The 18,999-nt window shown below is 39.8% G+C and overlaps 1 protein-coding gene across 2 annotated transcripts in view; it reads right to left on the reverse strand.

Moving 5' to 3' along the window:
• The window catches only part of LOC144008276 (phosphatidylinositol 4-phosphate 3-kinase C2 domain-containing subunit beta-like), a 51,059-nt gene that overhangs the window by 17,673 nt on the left and 14,387 nt on the right, over positions 1 to 18,999 (reverse strand). The window contains exons 2-9 of one of the 2 annotated variants that reach the window (XM_077508257.1): positions 14,566 to 14,754; positions 14,394 to 14,487; positions 13,319 to 13,413; positions 13,063 to 13,243; positions 11,253 to 11,354; positions 10,345 to 10,435; positions 10,064 to 10,179; positions 8,504 to 8,674 (exon numbers count right to left, since the gene is read on the reverse strand). In XM_077508257.1, the coding sequence (XP_077364383.1) occupies positions 10,385 to 10,435; positions 11,253 to 11,354; positions 13,063 to 13,243; positions 13,319 to 13,413; positions 14,394 to 14,487; positions 14,566 to 14,750 (708 nt within the window). In that variant the 5' untranslated portion in view covers positions 14,751 to 14,754 and the 3' untranslated portion in view covers positions 8,504 to 8,674; positions 10,064 to 10,179; positions 10,345 to 10,384. Of the gene's footprint in view, positions 1 to 8,503; positions 8,675 to 10,063; positions 10,180 to 10,344; positions 10,436 to 11,252; positions 11,355 to 13,062; positions 13,244 to 13,318; positions 13,414 to 14,393; positions 14,488 to 14,565; positions 14,755 to 18,999 lie in introns of those variants that run through there. The other variant, XM_077508258.1, reaches the window with a different exon arrangement.

Genomic DNA, 18,999 nt, shown 5'->3' on the forward strand with positions numbered 1-18,999 from the left:
TCTTCTTTCCGTTTACAATAAGATGTCTGACTAAATCGGTCATATGCGAGCCTCTGACGGGTCTACCGTTAGAGATAAACTCCCCCCGTTGATTCCATGCCTTTTCTTCACGAGACGATATTTTTCTTAAAACATATTCGGCGTTTTTGCGGTGACGTTGCGGAATAGTTTGTAATATTTCACCCCATTCATCCGCATTCGTCTTGACACTTCCCCCCGGCTCTCCCCCCACCTCCTCCTCCACGTCCTTCTTTTCAGCGCCACCTCCTGCCCGTTCAAAACCCCCCCTCGGATTAGGAACTGTCAAAGCCACCGGAACCAACTCACGATCTCTTTGTTTAAGCAGTCCTAAATACCGTTGCAATAAAGTTTGATATCTTCTTAGTTTTTCATATTGTGTTATAGAACGATCGTCTAATAACTCTCTCATTCTAACGTCCAAATCATCTTGTGCTGTCTCCCGAATATTGGGTGTGGGTTTGCTTAAACGTTCCAGTTGGTGCGGGGAAACTAAAAACATTTTCTGAGCTGTTTTCAAACTCATGTTTTATTTGTTTACTAGACCTGTGACGATGCTGCCTAGGACAGGTGCAAAAGCGGCCAGTAGAGGGAGTATGAAACCACCTTTTTGAACTAAAGTCATACGCTTCTTTCTGAGACTGTTTTTTTTATCGGCCAATATCCGAATAAACTTCTTTCTCCTCCTCAGCTTCTTATATTGAGACGGGTTTAGAGGAATATGCCCTTTTAAGAGATTTAAAGCAATCTCACAGAGCGCTTTCACTAGGGCTTTGGGGGCTTGTTTGAGAATTTGTTTACGTTTGCTAGGGAGGGCACGGAACAATAATTTAAGAAGCGGGGCGTTTCTTTTTAAAAGTTTTGACATCTTACGAGCTTTTGGGTAAATATACTGCTGGCCACTCCCCGTGTAACACACCGGTTCTCAATCTAAATCGATCTGGTGACGCGGGGGTAAGATCTACCAATAAATACCCATGAGCGTTTTTTGTAGCGTCCTCATAACATTCCAGAAAGTACTTTTTACGCGTGGGGTAGATTTGATTAGCCAAAACACTCGCCTGTAATTTATCGCGAGGGTTTTTAAACAGTATAATGTAATTCCTGTTTAAGCTGATTGTTCTGCTATACTTCCCTTGGTGGAAAATGTTTTGAGTGAGTAACATGACGCTCATTTTCCGATGATGTCTGTATTGGGTAAAAATGTTTACCACTTCCGGGTGATCGCTCGCCTCGAAGATGACGTCATCCAAGATGATCAGGTGCGAAAGATGGACTGGAAAGAGAGATTCGTCCTCAAAGCTTTCGGGGAGACCTTTTACAAACTTTATCTTTTTATTCAGTTTTTTTTCAAGTTCATCATACATTTCCTGATAAGAATTATAAATCCAGACGATATTCTCAGGAGGCGACTTCATGACATGCTCACAATTTTCCAAAATACTTTTCACAAAATAAGTCTTGCCGCATCCGCTTGGACCGGCGACCAGACATGAGAATGGTGTTTCTAATCTAGTATCAAAATCAATGTGGTTCGGATTCATATTTATTTTTTATTTTTTTTATTTTTATTTTTTTTATTTTTTATTTTTTTTTTTTTTTTTTTTTTTTTTTTTTTGTTTTGCTCCGACACAGTCACAATCACAAACAAAAACACATGCACATCAAAAACCAAATGGAACGCTACGACCGCCTGGAAGCAACCGACGTTTGTCGTAAACCACCTTAAACTTTTTCATAAATGAAGTGTTTTTCAAATGAAACCCCTTCTTATCTCGGACAATGTTGAATTGAGGGGTATGAAGCATCCCTGGTCGCGCCCCCATGCTGTCGACGTAGCCGTCGACCAGCTCCTTCACGCTGTCAAAATTGATGATTTGAGAGGTGTCATGCGTTTGCGTGATACCTTTCACCTTCATGACCAATTTCCCCTTGTTTCTGGTCTGATAAGCGTAGCTTTTCGGACCTGCGGAGACAAATTCTTGGATAGTGTCATTATCAAGCTCGTCTGTCAGATCGCCTAGCAGATCGCCTAACGGGAGAGTGTTTTCACCCTGTTTCACAGTATAGATCAAACTATCAGTGTCTGTATAAAGTACTCTAGTCTGCAGTTGTTCTAAATACCTATACATTATTAAGCGGGCATAGGCTGTTGTTAGGCAGGCGATGAAAATGTTAGCCGTCGGAGAGGCGGGTGTTTGTGCGCGTTCGTTGTATTTGTACTGTACCAGAGAAACATCATCGCTAAGGAAGTGAAAAAATTTCACCTCGTACATCCCTGAGAACAGTAGGTTGAAAAAACGATCCGGATTTTTTACAATTTCTGTTTGATTTAAATTTTCACGCTGTCCGAGTTTGCCCCATGTCGAATTCATGCATAGCTTTGAAACCTGTCTTTTAGCCGGGTTTGGAGCTATCTTACTAGCGTCGAGTTGAATACCCTGGTGCTTCAAGTAGTCAGAGATGTATTTCTCTCTCCCTGCGTCATCCACGATGTGAGAGGGGTACCCCGAGGATTCCTGCTTTCCTTTGAGAAAGGTATTCATGTATTGTTTGAAAATATCATTACTCGTGTCATTAAAATGCCATACTTCATCAACTTGTGAGACGGTGTAGCCTAGATCTAAAGCTTTAATGAACTCGGGTGTCGTCCATACACCTGCCAGCTCTCTTTCTTTGTCATCATGAGTACACGAGCTATTCTGGTTGTTAAGTTCTGCGCATGTTTTGCAAAGCGTAAACACAAGTTTACCTCTAGCTGATTTATGAGGAAGTAGAGGGAAATATAATTTTCTGGGGGGCAGGACAACGGCTTTGATGAAACCAAAATACTTTCTGAGGTCACCAAAGTCTCTATGAATGATAATGGGATGCCCGAGAGGGTACTGACAGGTGCTGTTGACAAAAGGATACAGAGAAGTGACATCAACGTACAATACACGTTCGTCAGGCGCTGCTGTGTACCGCAAAACAAATGCGTTCGTTCTACCCCCAAAAAGAGCTTGGCGAGGATTGAGAGGTTCCGGGAATTTTGATTCGCGCAGAAACTCTCTCACTCTCGGATCAGTCTGTTTCATTCGTTGCCAGACATGTTCTCTCATAACAAAAAGTTCAACACCGTGATTATGAGTTAGCTCATGCATTCTCTTTTCAGTAGCGTCAAATTTTTCTTGGAAAGGTCTTTTAGTCATAGGACAAATTTGGTTAGGGTCAAAACATTCGACGCATCCGTGATAAAAACATCCCAGATATTCGAACACCCACTGTTCGCCGTTTACATTCGCATACCCATCTACAAAATATCGACCGATCTTCATCTCGCCTCTGTTGAGGGCGTGCGTGATATCAATATTTTGGCTATGCATTACCCACATCAAGTATTGAATTGAGTCGTGTGAGAATGCTCTGAACTGTCGCCTATAATTATCGGTCGGGGTAATTGCTAGCGTGTTAGGAATTAAGAATTTACTGCGAAAAACTTTCATGCACGCTGATGCGATCGTGACTGCTTTAAACGGGTCTATTCCTGTGCTGTTTAAAAATTCCTCCCTGAATTTCTCACAACCTGTCGCTAAAATGTTGACGTCGTTTTTACAATACATCAGCGCCTGCCCTGTAAAATTAAAGATCCCACCTCGCACTTTTTCATACCAATTAAAAAATTCAGCGCGCTGCGTGGATGTCATGCGTTCCACACCATAACATTTTGAATCAGGATATGGACCTACATAGTCCAGATTTTTAAAAGAGCTAAACGCGTGTGGAAAATAACCCTTTACCTGATCTTCGAAACCTAGCGATTTTGGGAATTTGCTCAGAGCCATTGTAAGAAAAGATATCGAATCGATATATCTCATATTATAGTCGGTATCTGTGAAACAGATGATTTTGCTGCCCTGCATAATAATTTCGGGTTTAACCCCCATGCAGATCATCTTGTTAATTAAGATGTATGAATCAAAGGCTCGTGCATTATGGGCTATAAAGGTAGCACCTTTGAAGCGTGGATTTCTGAAGTATTCGATGAAATGTCGCACACAATCATCCCCTAACCATTCTTTTTCAAGGCCGTTTAATTTTGCGCATACCAGATATGCTTTATGGTTACCGTCCGCCCCTATGCAAGTTTCAAAATCATAGTAGATTATTTGTTTACAAATCTGCTCGTTTTTGAGGGGTTGCATGTAACAATGATGTGGATTAAGCAACGGGTCGCCCCCTTCCGGAAGCACCTGTTTACACATAACACATCGGGGCTGTATGCAGGCATGTTTTGATTTGTAGTACAATAGACCGCAATTGTGACATTTTTTCCAAAGGTCGCAATTACTCTCAATCCCCCGACCGCTTTCTTTATGCTTGGCATAACATTCATCGTTTAGACATGATCTGTTACAATCATGACAAATAACGATTTTTCGCGGTTGTTGTTTACATGAGGGGTTGAGACAGATCGCGCATCGTCCTTCACAATTATGAAGTCGCCAGTTTGAATGCCCCATGTAGCAGTGTCGGCAGAAGTAACTCTGTCCGACAAAACGTTCAATCCTTTTTATGCCATAATAATGTTCATTCAGCAATAACAAAAACAGAGTATCCTCTGATTTTGGATAATGCGTTTCAAAAAAAGACATCGGCCTACAATCATCGTTTCTGTAAAGAATTACGATTTTTCGTTTGATGTAGGTCTCGAATCTATGCACGTCTCTCAGACTGACTGATATTTGACTGCTTACCCCCACGCATTTTTGTAGATGCTCTGCTTTCTGCATAGCCTGGGCCTCCGTTAACGACCCGTCCAACAAGAAGGCTAATGCTAAAGCAAAACATAGTTTGTTATTTTCATTATAGGTCATATACAAACAATTTCGTTTTTTTCTCAAAATTTCTTCGTTTGTAGTTAACTGTAGCTTGCGCCTGACACCGCCTGCGCCACGCATATCCGGGACAATTTGTACTACCATTTGGATCTCGTCGCTAGCTAAAATCTCTATATTAGATTGAGCTATATTTTCCAATAAATTATTAACTTCATCGTTTAAAATATTTGGATCGTCGGTAAGACGCAGATAACAGTTAGCGTTCCTATCACCGCTAATTAATTCCACTTGCACGATATCACCAGGATGTGTTGATCTAGTTACCTCGTCAATTAGTTCATTTATATTATCTCCTATATTTGTATAAAAAGTCGCAAAATCGAGGGGCTCATCGGACTCACGTGTATAAATACGTTTACGGAATTCTGTATTATTAAAAACGGGTCTCCTCGTTCTAATAATACCTCCCGCACCCTCCTGTACATCCTCATCGCTTGCCTGATTTTCGTGTATGCGTACCGTAGGTGGTTGCTGATGCTGTGTTTCATTTGATTGTTGATGTTGTTGTTGCGCTTCGTCTATGTTTGCCACCTGCTGGTTAGAATGAGGCGGTTCGGTTATGTAATGTACTGCTGCAGGCTGTATTTCATTTGAATGCGTCGAATTATGAAATTGGTGTTGTTGTGTTTCATTTGATTGTGGCACAATTGGCTGTAGAAAAACGTCTATGTGTGCCACCTGCTGGTTGGATTGAGGCGGTTCGGTTATGCATTGTGCTGCAGCAGGTTGTATTTCATTTGAATGCGTCGAATTATGTAATCGGTGTTGCTGTGTTTCATTTGATTGTGACACAATTGGTTGTAGAAAAACGTCTGTCAGCCACCTGCTGGTTGGATTGAGGCGGTTCGCTTATGTAATGTACAGCAGGTTGAATTTCATTTGAATCGTCTATTCCCAATCCGTCACCAAATGCCAAAACGGATGGGAGTGATATTTCATTAGATATACCAGCTACGGTGTTATCTGAAATAACATGTGTCTGTACTTCATGATTTTCATCTCCGTTTGAATTTGCTCGATTAAGTCTGGCTAGAGCCGCATCGATTGGACTGAAGAAGTCTTCAAAATCATCAATTTGTCTTATAGACGCGAAGGGATCATTTAACTGGTTTACAATTTCCTCCAAATCGGTCGGTATATTACACGTCTCAGGCACATCATAGCGTTCCATTATAAGGATTTAAAAATTATTAATAATAGACTGTACAATACGCATAGTCGTTTCTAAACGTGTAATCCGTCTAATCGATTCAATACGCTCACGAATACAATCTTCCTCACGAAGCCTGCATCCTGCCCTGCATCTCCGTTCGGCTGGATTCGGTCGGCGTCTCCTCCCCTGGCGGCCTGTCACTGCTCGTTCGTCGGAATCACAGCGTCTGCGTGAGGCTTCCAGCGTCGACTCAACGGCCTGTCCGGCGTCCACGACGGAGACCTCTTCACTATCTGCATAATAGTATATTCATTTTATCGTTATACATAGATTGGTTTTATCTTAAAAAAGTAAAACAAAACAATCTAGTCGGTAAGTATTATAGGTAATGTAGTATTTCAAAACATTACGCCGTAGCATATTTCTACGGTAACAATAAACGAATGCGCTTTATCTTATTATATAATTCTCATTAATGATAAATATCATTCGCTTACCACTCGTTGTCACGTATCTGCTGATATTTATCCTAGCCCGCCCTGAAACGAGGGGAATAGGAACGGCTTCCGATACGTTAGCGCCGGCGGCCTCTCCGGAAACAGCTCTCGGTTCTTCTTCGCCTCTTCCGCTCGCGACCGGCCTTGAGTCCTCGTTAGCCAAAACAGCGACCTCCTCCGGTGGATTTCTCCAGAGTAAAGGAAACGATTGTAACTCTTCATGCAGAACTGAAAGCTCCTTGGCTTTTATAGAATCTAGAAAATAAAAACAAAATATACATTAAAATTCAATACACTACTAATATTTTTGACTAGACGTAGATGCTCACCGTAATCTTCTTTTGAAAAATCCTCATCGCTAAAGTCGAACTGCTGAGAACCTTTTAAAACAATTTCCTATATTAAATTAAGAAGAATATTACGAATAATTAAAATTTAGTAAACTCACAAGCATCATACACTTCTGCGGCCGTTGTAACAGTATCTGAAAGATACGAAATATAATAGCGATATAGTTTTATATCATCTATACAAATAATAATAAAAAGATTATTACCTTTCACCATTGTGAATGCCGGTTTTTTCAGAGACCTCAAAAGACAAACTTCTTGGTAAATCCAACGCGGGTATGAACTGATGACGTGATACGCTTTGACGTGGTTATAAGAGATAGGTAGCTCCTCCTTATCTCCCACCCCTGACCATATGCAGTAACATCCTTTACCCATTAGATGGCGCCGTTTACCGCGGCTTTAGGGGGGTCACACCTCCCTCAAGGCGGTCTCCTCTGGCTTTTTTTTTTTACAAGTTTTTAGCCTGAGGAAAAAGAAGGACGCTATTCTAAAATGGGTTAAATAACCGCCCTTTACGCACGAATAATCTATTTTTCACCTCTATAAAACCAACTCCGTCTGTTTCTAACCGACGACATTTTATTTTTATTTTATTTATTTTTTTTATTTTTAAAGGATGAAAAAAAACCCTCGAAGGAGACGCGACTTCATATTCCGAAACATCGGTAAGTCTCTTTTATTTATTTTAAAAAACATAAAACAAATGGATAACATTTTTTAAATATTCACTTTAACTAGAATAAGTGACTAATTTACATTCACGCACGCACATCCTGGGTGTGAAGTTTGGTCCTTTCGCACGAAACCCCCTTCGGTTGATACACTTTGTTCTTCAAAGTAGGCAGCTTTATCAGTAATTCGAATACAGGGGCGCGCTCCCCCCATTGTTGCTTCAAAAGCTGGTGGTAGGATCCTTCCTGTAAGATAAAAAATAATTTATTAACACGAGGATGTCGAAATAATATTATCAGCCGGACAACAAAAGCTACTGTTTGGGGGTTCAAAGAAAGTACGTAGACAGTCGGTTGGGGGGTGACCGGAATCATTTGTTTGTTGAAGGGTGGGGGGACCGGAAAACAACAAAAGCTACTGTTTGTAGGGTTCAAAGGAATCATTTGTTTGTTGAAGGGTGGGGGGGCCGGAAAACATGTGTTTGATGTTGTGGGAAACAGAAAATCATCAATCATTTTTGACAGGAGCTGGCTTCCGATCTCTGATTGGTTAAGACGATGAGAGGGGCGGCTTCCGATCTCTGATTGGTTAAGACGAAGAGGGGGGTGGGGAGGGGGGTGCAGAATATCATCAATCATTTTTGACAGAAGCTGGCTTCCGGCCTCTGATTGGTTAAGAAGGTGGCAAGTGGGTAGGGGCTTAATTCAAAATAACGGCTTCTGATTGGCTAAGAAAGCGGAAGGGGGCGGGGCTTACTTCAAAGGACTAGGATATGAATGGTTTTATTGGGGGGGCAATAAAGTTTTATTGGGGGGGGCAATAAAGTTTTATTGGGGGGGGGGCAATAAATCATTGTTTTATTGGGGGTCATAAATCACTTTTTGACATATGCCGCAGTGTTACTATATATCACTCATCCAAGGCGTTGTTAGTCGTCATCTTTCGTCTGAGCTTTTCAAGTAGTGATTGCCTTTGTGTGTCCTTCTGACCTTTTCTTTGATACTCAAGACAAAATCTTCGAGTGGCAATCCTGTCCCCATAGACAGGAATGTAAGTAGCCAAGGTGCGGTCTTCCATCATTTCAACAACGGAAATGTCTATCTACAACAACAAACAAAAATCTGATTATTAATACAAGAGTTATCAAATCTATGCAAATGGTAGACTATGAACTCAGAACATCTTAAACATTGTGTGCATAGGCTGGGTGTACTACATGTATGTACCAAGGCAGTTGTAGGTGTCTCACATTCAATAGATTAATTTTTTTAGACCATTTGTGGCTACTGTGAAATCATGGACACTGCTACGTGTTCACAACATCTAAGGTAGGGGTCGTATTGTTCACACAACATCTAAGGTAGGGGTCGTATTGTTCAAAATCCTTGTTTAATGCAATTTTATTATTTTTTAAATTGTATTAATTTTTTGTTCCACACCTGGATTTGTGATTAACTGCTTGTAGCCACGTCAAAATCTGCTGCACACAAGCAGAAGGTCGCTAAAAACGGCAACTGCAAGGATGCACGGGCATGTACTTTGAAACATGTTTTGAAATGACACCTATATAAATTATGAAATATGAAATAATGGGATAGGCTCCGGTGCCCCTGCGACCCTTGTGAGGACAAGCGGTTAAGAAGATGGATGGATGGAATATGTAATAATACTTTAACCTTGTAAAGTTTTTTTCAGCACGGGGACAGGAATTCCACAGAATTGTGTCATTTCCCTTTATTTTGGTAAATTCTACGGAGCCTCTTTGGTGACAGGGTAAGAAAAAAACGTTTTTTTTTGTGGCGGGGTGGGGGGGGCACTAATAAGTACTTTTTAGCATTTCAATAAGAAACGAAAAAGAACACACAAAGAACAAACTGTATAGTGACGTCATGTTGCATTTTCTGGCCTGAAGATGGCAGTGTTTTCTCAGTTTTGCATTGGTGAAGACCATGGTTTCCTGGTTGTCTACAGTTAAAAAAAACACTTATTTTAACCTGCTCTCATTTCCACAAAATCAAAATGGCATGGAGTTTCTCACCTGTTTCATACTGCACACTACACCAGTTTAAAAAACAAACAAAACAAAAAAAAAACAATCAAACTTTTGTCTAAATATTTGAGTGTTCGTTTTTGTTTCTTATTGATGTGGTAAACTGTGGGTACAGGTTACTAAACTGTGGGTACAGATTACTAAACTGTGGGTACAGATTACACCCTCTCCCAGAAAAATAACTAAATAAATACATTTTTCTTTTTTCCATACCCTGGCACTAGCTCCGTACAATTCCACAAATGAATTGGGGGTAATATTCTTGGGCTGAGGGGACAATCAATGTGGGCTCAGCCAAAGTGTGGAACGAGAGCACAAAAGAGGCAGAGCCCTTTGGAGAATGTTTTTCATAAACATGACAGTTGAGCTATGTATATTTATAGAGCATAGTGTGTAATATTTAGCAACAGTGAATGGAGCTAAATCTTTAGGCAACCTACTTTGTCATCTTGTATTTTTTCTATGTTGTCCTCGCTAATATTGCGGCGTCGCAAGAATGCACAGAGTGCCTCCATTCCGCTCTCCATTTCCTTACAATTATCTGCCGACTGTTAATCTGTCAATGAGACGTTCAGAAATTGTCAGCATTATAAAAATATGTGTATATATATATATATATATATATATATATATATATATATATATATATATATATATATATATATATATATATATATATATATATATGTAAATATATACCCATTTATATAGACACACTTACTTTTTTCTGTTGGGAGTGCTGGTGTGCTCATCCCGTCTACCTACTGATTGCCGATTAGTGCCTGTTGTGCAGACTTGTGCATGCCAAGACCCTGTGGCATTATGGGGGGGGTATTGGTCAAATACATTCAAAAGGGGTTCAGTGAGTAACCAGTGAAATAATTGAAAAAATAATTAATTCTAAAAAGGTTTGTTTGAAATTGTGAAAACTATTAATAATTCATGACATTCATTTATGTGAAGACACTGATCACAATATTTACAACAGATAAACAGCAATATGCAGCATTTTATTTCTCAAAATATCTACCATTGTTTACATTAACATTACTTATACAACATCTCTAGAAAATCGCAATGCCCCATCACCGGTGAACTATTTTTGGAAAAGGCCAGCAGGCTACCTATGAGGTCGGTGACTACCTTGGTGACTCCTGTCCTAAAATATTCCTTCAACATTTGGAACAAAAATGACAGAAAGGGGGTTTTCCAATCGAGGGTAAATGGAGGGCAGCGTTAGCGCTTAACATAAGGCTGTGGTTATTTTGCCTTGACTGGCAATTCTTCTCCTGCTAGTGTTAATTAGCCGTGAACAGCTGTGATTTCGTGATATATTCTTGACCTGGCGTCAACGGCTATTTTACCGTGATTGCAATAGCTTGCCCGTCAAGAAGTTATTTTAGCATGATGCGTAGGCTGCTGTGAATCGGTTATATTGCCGCGAGCCTTACAATGTGCGCGGCTCCTTCTTCCTGTCTCTCTTCGATAGATAGATGGCGAGTTGTCGCTCACGGCAAAGTCACCACTGCGTTTGGCATACGATTCAACCAGTTGGCCAAACGGAAATCATGCATGGTCGACTTAACAATAAAGCCATAAAAAAAATATGAACAAACGATGTTTACTTACTGGCTTTTCCCTGTCGGCGAGGCTCTGTCCCGCCAATCGATTGCTGTGGTACTCGTGCGCCAGCGTCATACCGCATTGCATTATGGGGCGAAAATAACGAACCTAAATCATGCACGGCAGACATAATAAATAGTAAAAGTTACGAATAAACACTGTTTTTTTGTCTACTTAATTTTCTAATGAATTGGTAACGTGGCCCAAATGCCTAAAAAATTGGATTTGTTTTCACTCGCGCATGCGCAAATAATACCCCGTAGCATCATGGGAAGGTATGCTAACTTTGTAGCATGTAGCCTACATGTACGTTCGAACATATTTGCGAGTATGTTCGAACGTATTTGCGAGTATGTTCGAACATATTTGCGAGTATGTTCGAACATATTTGCGAGTATGTTCGAACATATTTGCGAGTATGTTCGAACGTATTTGCGACTATGTTCGAACATATTTGCGAGTATGTTCGAACGTATTTCAATACGTTCGAACATATTTGCAAGTATGTTCGAACATATTTGCGAGTATGTTCGAACATAGTCGCCAGCCAAAAATGTTTACTCCACATTGGCAGCTCTACGCTTCCGTAGGATGGCGATGCCATCGCCATCCGACCTATCTGTAGGGCTGGGCGCTATATCTATATAAAAATTATATCGATATATTTTTAAATGGGATATTAAATTAGGCCATTTCGTCTATATCGATATAGTTAAACTTGCGCTGTGTGCTCCACTTCTGCTCTACTCATTGCCCCGTGCGGCCCCAGGCCCTCCTCTTTCGTGTACAGGAGGTGTGTGTGTGTGTGTGGGGGGGGGGGGTTGGGGGGGCTCCACCCTTGTGAAGTGCTCTCTCTCTTCACTCAATCATGCAAATCGCAGTTAAAAAAAAAAAAAAAAGAGGGAGAGGCGACACTTCGCACTCTACAGCACAACACACCCACCCTCCAACTGCGGTGAAACTTACTTGTAGTCCGTTATTGTCAATCAAGCACTTGGGAGGATGCAACGTGGGTCCAAATGTGCTATTAACTCTCAAAAACGTGGGTCAGCTACAGAAAACGGCTGCTTGTCTAGCGCTATAAATGCCATCACTTTGGCGTTCATGGCTTTAGCCTTGGTGCTGCTTTGCTGGTTTGTTAGCTTAGCACCGTTAGCTGCTGCTGCAGATGCTCCCTCATTGCTCCCTCATTCACGTTCGTTCAAAACGGCTCTGCCATGACGGATTTCAGGTGAGCAAAAGCCTTCTTTCCCCCTCTTAGAATCCTTGCTGAAAATGTTTTGATCTTCTGCCATGGAGAAGAAAAAAAAACACCACACTGGTGAGGAGGACATGTTGATTGCTATGTGGTAGTCTACTACAGTAGTGTGGGGCGGCCGGCCTTTTTTTTTTTTTTTTTTAGAGATGGCCGGTCTAAAAGAACGAGAGGCGTGATAGATGATGTAATCAGCGCGGCGTGGTCTATACATGATGTAATCAGCGCGACGTGGTCTATACATGACGTAATCAGCGCGACTTGGTCTACTGTAGGCTGCTCGTGTTGCAAACAGTGTACAGACATTAATAAATATATCGGACCTTTTTATCGGCTAAAATATACATCCCTAAATAAAACTATTCGTGACAGGTTATATTTAGCTTCGACTCAGAATTTTCTTACGGGGGGAAAATATATATATATATATATATATATATATATATATATATATATATATATATATATATATATATATATATATTGGGATATATATCGTATATCGATATTAAGCCAAAATATATTGGGATATAAGTTTTGGTCCATATCGCCCAGCCCTACCTGTCTGGTAGCGGGCGTGGCGTCTCGGACACTGTGGGCCACTTTGGTCAGGATGGACACCATCCAGCACTGGCGGTCCAGCTGCTCTCGGAGACCGCGGCCAGCGCAGCACAGCAGGGCGGCCAGCAGGTGCTGATAGCGAGCGCGGAACTGGCTGTCCTGCACGTTGTCTTTCAGCAGCCTGACACGCAAAAAGGAGGGGAGTTGAAACGAAAAAGGTGGCCAAAGGAGGGCAAAAAAATAAAATAAAATTGACCAGAAGAGGTAGTGAGCCACGCTCAGGTCTCCGATGGCGCGGCGCAGCAGGAAGCGCACCAGCGAGCTGTCCAGGTAGCACTCGTACTTCACCGCCTGTATCAACAAAACCAAACATTCAAATTGCAATTAAAACACAACATTCACTCGATTACCCAACAGAATAACAAGAAAAAAATGACATAAAAACAAAGAAGCAAAATGAAGAGCCAACAAAATCATTTGCAATCATGAAAACAAAACTCCAAAAAACTATTTGAATAAATAAAATGAGAAAAGATCATAAAATAAAATACAATAAAAAAAAAAAACATTCAAATGAATCAAATAAATAAATTATTAAAGATGAAAATATAGTACAAATAAAAATCCATCAAAAATAAATTTGATTAAAACAAAATCAATGACAACATAAAAATGAACAAAGCAAAAAAAAAAACCTGAATGGACAAAATAAAATGAATTTAATGATTAAATAAAGTACAAATAAAAATCCATCAAAAAATAAATTTGATTATTACAATGAAATCAATGGCTCAACATAAAAAGGAAAAAAAAAAAACCTCAATGGATTAAATAAAATTAATTTAATAAATAAATAAAGTACAAATAAAAATCCATCGCATCAAAAAATAAATTTGATTAAAATAAAATCAATGACAACATAAAAATGAACAAAACAAAAAAAAACCTGTATGGACAAAATAAAATTAATTTAATGATTCAATAAAGTACAAATAAAAATCCATGAAAAAATAAATTTGATTATTAAAATGAAATCAATGGCTCAACATAAAAATTAACTAAAAAAAACCCTGAATGGATGAAATAAAATTAATTTTATGATTAAATAAAGTACAAATAAAAACCATTACATCAAAAAACTAAATTTGATTAAAATAAAATCAATGACAACATAAAAATGAACAAAACAAACCTGAATGGACAAAAAAAATAAAATAAAATAAATGTAATGATTAATAATGAAACAAAACAAAACAAAATCAACCTATTGCTTGATCACATTCCTAAAAAATCAATCAATTGATCCATCCATCCATCAAGCCGAAGTCTACCTGCACCAGCTGAGGCAGGAAGTCAATGAGCTCGGGTTCGGAGATGGCGTCCAGCCACTGGACGGCCGTCCTCCGAAGCTCCTGGTCCGGGAACCTGAAAGGCGGAGCCGGTCACGGGCGGGGCGGGGCCGGCGCGTACTCGACCCCCAACCCACCGGCCAACCGTACTCACGAGGCGTGCAGCAGTCCCAGTGCGTCCAAAGGTCCGGGACACGCCCACTGGGCCAGCAGCGCGTAGATGTCGGGCAGGCAGGCCCACTGCCAGCAGGGGGCGCTGGCCAGCACTAGCGGCAGCGCGCCGCTCTCCGTCTGGCAAAAGGCCTTCTTCTCCCACACCGCGCGCTTGTCCTCCGCCATCAGCCTACAAACACAAAAATAATCCTAAAAAGCATAATAGAGCCAGTCTTTTCAACGGCTCTTTTAAGTGAATGGCTCCTGGTTGAATGGCTCCCATCAAAGAGCCATAAATCCCATTACTAGAAGACTGATTCACACGCACACGCACTTCAGCCGCCATCACGCAACATTAGACATTCGTTCAGGAATGTTCTTAGCAGAGACGAGATTTTACAAAATCATATCATTTTTATTCATGAATAAAAATAGATTATTTATTGATTGATTACATTTTTTATTTTATTATTATTATTATTATTAATTAAATCTCTGGTGTAATAACCTTATTTATTGATTTATTGAATTTTCATTTTATTATTATTATTATTATTATTATTATTATTATTATTAATTAAATCTCTGCTGTAATAACCTTATTTATTGGTTAATTGAATTATTTTGATTTTATTATCTGTTCTTATTACCATCCCAAAGGGATCAATAAAGTCAAGTTTAAGTCTAGATTTCAGTCCAGTTTTTATGACGTGAAAAATATTTTTGTCTCCTCTTCATTAGTCAACAAAAATGCAGACTGATTTAATTATTGTTTATAAATGAGGGTTTTAGTCTAGGCTAGTTTTCACCCGGTGAAAAATGTGTGTTGACGAAATTAGTTCTGTAGTGGCAACATAAGATGGCTGCCAGTGGCTTCACTTGTGAGTCCATCATGAGCGGGTGCCTGAGACACACGCAAAAGTAGTGTTACTTTCATCAACAAAAACGAAAAAAATAATTTCATCAACATACATTTTTCACTGGACTAAAACTAGACTAGACTCAACTAAAATCCTCAATAATAATAATAAGTGGGACTAAATCAGTCAGCATTTTTGTCGACTAAGACGAGGCGAAAATGTAGTTAACTTAATAAAAACTGGACTAAATGAAATGAAAATTATATAATTTTGTAAAATCTCATCTCTGCTAATCTGTTACTGTGACACTCATGTAGTAGCCACTTGTTGATAAAACAAAATGGAAACGTACATACGTTTGGATCGGTGTGAAATCAGTGAACAATTTGAGTGGTGGAAACTAAAAGAATATTCATAAATGACTTAGTTATCACACTGAGAATGAGTTTACAAATTTTGTAAAAATACCGTATGTGGGGTATTTTTTTTTCTGCCTCAAGGGCTAGGTGGCGCTGCATATATAACTGAATGTTGTCATTTGTTCAAGCTTCAGGCCTTGACTATAAACATACATGTCAAGTTTGGGATTTTTTGGAGCATGTACCGGGGAGTTATTAAGCATATCCTTTTTCAGTGCGAAACACAAAATTTGATGCTCCGCCCTCATCATATAGTATTCCGAAAAGTCAAGAGTTTTCCCACTGTCGCTGGCTCAGGTCTTGACATGGCCCAGGTCAAGTCTGAAGTCAGTCGGATGAAACGTGGAGAAGAAGTGGGCAAAAGTATGCCCCCTGTAAATGTGCAAAAATCATCAAAAAAGGGACATTCAAAAATTCGTAGCTCACTTCCTGTTCATTTTAGCATATGGGTCCAAGAGACTTTTATGTAGGTCTTGGGCTCCCTCATACACCTAAAAATATTCGTCATTCTTGCTTAAACGTACAACCGGGGCTGCTTCGTTAAAAATTTCTAGGGGGCGCTATTGATTCTTTTTTTTAAAAATAGCACAATCAACAATAAAATATTGCTCATTGTACCAGGCCAGATGTGTGTGCCAAGTTTCATGAGTTTCTGTGCATGTTTAGACCATCAAAACTGGCGTTGTTTTCTTGGCGAACAGCGCTTAGCCACGCCCACAGCAATTCGCGAAAACTCACAAACTTCGTGTTGTGACACCGTGAAGGCCGAAACCCTCATCTGAGCAAATATGAGGTAGGTCCAGTTAACGTGTTTGGAGAAAAACGTAGAAGAAAATTCGTAAGAAAAAAAATTGCCACTAGGTGGCGCTATCAGTAAGATGAAATATAAGTTCATAGATGTCTTTAGGGCTGGACTCTCATCAAATGTGTGAAATTTTGAGAAGATAGGATCATCTCGGTCAAGTTAATGCAGCTTTTATTGTCACGAAAAATCTTTAGAATTTGCGGCACCGTAGCGGCCACGCCCTTTGGTGAAAAGTTACAATATTCGGTGTGGGGCATGATCAACATCTTAAGGCTTTTCTGACCAATTTTCAACTGGATCCCTTCAACGAGCTCAGCGCAGTAGCTAAAAACGTAAAGTATGACATTTATTGTTACCACTAGGTGGCGCTATATGTATGACTAAATTTTATCATATAGATGTTTTCAGGCCGTGACTATTACATTGCCTGAGAAGTTTGAGATTTTTTGGAGCTTGAACATGGGAGTTATTAAGCATTTGCTCTTTCTGGACAACTGAAATTTTAAAGGCAATATTTGATGCCCCGCCCCCTTCATATAGTATTTCGAAAAGGCAAGACTTTTTGCCCAGTTATTCTCTCAGGTCTTGAGATGATAAATGCCAAGTTTAAAGTCAATTGGATGAAAAATGTTTGCAAAGGGGGAAAAAGCATGACCACAGTGAATGTGCCAAAATAGGCCAAAATTGGACATTAAAAAATTCATAGCTCATTTCCTGTACATTTTAGCTACATGGTCCCAATAGACTTTTTTGTGCGTCTCGGGGTGCTACACGTGCCTGCCAATTTTTGTTGCTCTAGCTCAAACGTGCCGGGCTTGGTTTTTATTTTTCTACGCTAGGGGGCGCTATAGAGTCGCGTTGTTATGACGACTTCATAATATCAAATTTTTCGCCGGGCCTGAGGAGTGTGCAAAGTTTGGTGAGTTTTCGTGAATGTTTAGGTACCCAAAATCGGGATCGTTTGCGGAGAATAAAGAAGAAGAAGTTGAAGAATAATAATAACTAGAGCTGCGAGCAGCTATAAAGGGCCCTCGCAGCCCGGGCCACGTTATGGTCCTTGCACGTTGGGGTACTTGCACGTTAGGGTACTGGCATGTTGGGGTACTGGCATATTGGAAGCAAAATTTCTTTGAAAATGGCATAATAAACGTTTACATGTAGAATATTTTTTTTTCCAGTGTGTGTCAAGCTCAACGGGTTTTGGTGATTGTTAAGACCTGCAAAAATCAGCGTCCTTTTTTATTTTTAGGCAATGAGTGCCCTGATTGGTATTTTTTGTAAAAGTGTATATATACATCATCGCTCGTTGTACTCATTGCACAATGTTACTTTTATTGTCCAAAGGGGCAATCAAAAATTAATAAAACAAAATGGAAACGTACATACGTTTGGATCGGTGTGAAGCCAGTGAACAATTTGGGTGGTGGAAACTAAAAGAATATTCATAAATGACTTAGTTATCACACTTAGAATGAGTGTACATTTTTTGTACAAAATACCGTATGTGGGGTATTTTTTTAAAATTGTTTTATATAAGCCTCAACGGCTAGGTGGCGCTGTATTTATAACTGAATGTTGTCATAGAGATACCTTCAGGCCTTGATTATAAGCATACATGTCAAGTGTGGGATTTTTTTTGGAGCATGTACCGTGGAGTTATTAAGCATATCCTTCATTCACGATATTGCTTTTAATGTCCATAGAGGCTATCAAAAATAAATAAAAATATATATATGTTTGGATAAGTCTGATGCCAGTGAACATTTTGAGTGGTGGAAACTAAAAGAATATTCATAAATGACTTCGTTATCACACTTAGAATGAGTTTACATTTTTTGTACAAAATACCGTATGTGGGGTATTTTTTTTTCATGCCTCAAGGGCTAGGTGGCGCTGCATATATAACTGAATGTTGTCATAGAGATAACTTCAGGCCTTGACGATAAACATACATGTCAAGTTTGGGATTTTTTTGGAGCATGTACCGGGAAGTTATCAAGCATATCCTTTTTCATTGCGAAACACAAATTTTGATGCCCCGCCCTCATCATATAGTATTTCGAAAAGTCAAAATTTTTCCCCCTGGCGTTGGCTCAGGTCTTGACATGGTCCAGGCCAAGTCTTAACTCAGTCGGATGAAACGTGTAGGAGAGGTGGGCAAAAGTCTGCCCCCTGTGAATGTGCAAAAATCGCCAAAAATGGTACATTCAAAAATTCGTAGCTCACTTCCTGTTCATTTTAGCATATGGGTACAAGAGACTTTTTTGTAGGTCTTGGGCTCCCTCATACACCTGAAAATATTCGTCGTTCTTGCTTAAACGTACAACCGGGGCTGCTTCGTTAAAAATTTC

The sequence above is a fragment of the Festucalex cinctus genome, chromosome 1 (assembly GCF_051991245.1).
Source record: "Festucalex cinctus isolate MCC-2025b chromosome 1, RoL_Fcin_1.0, whole genome shotgun sequence".
Lineage (NCBI taxonomy): Eukaryota > Metazoa > Chordata > Actinopteri > Syngnathiformes > Syngnathidae > Festucalex > Festucalex cinctus.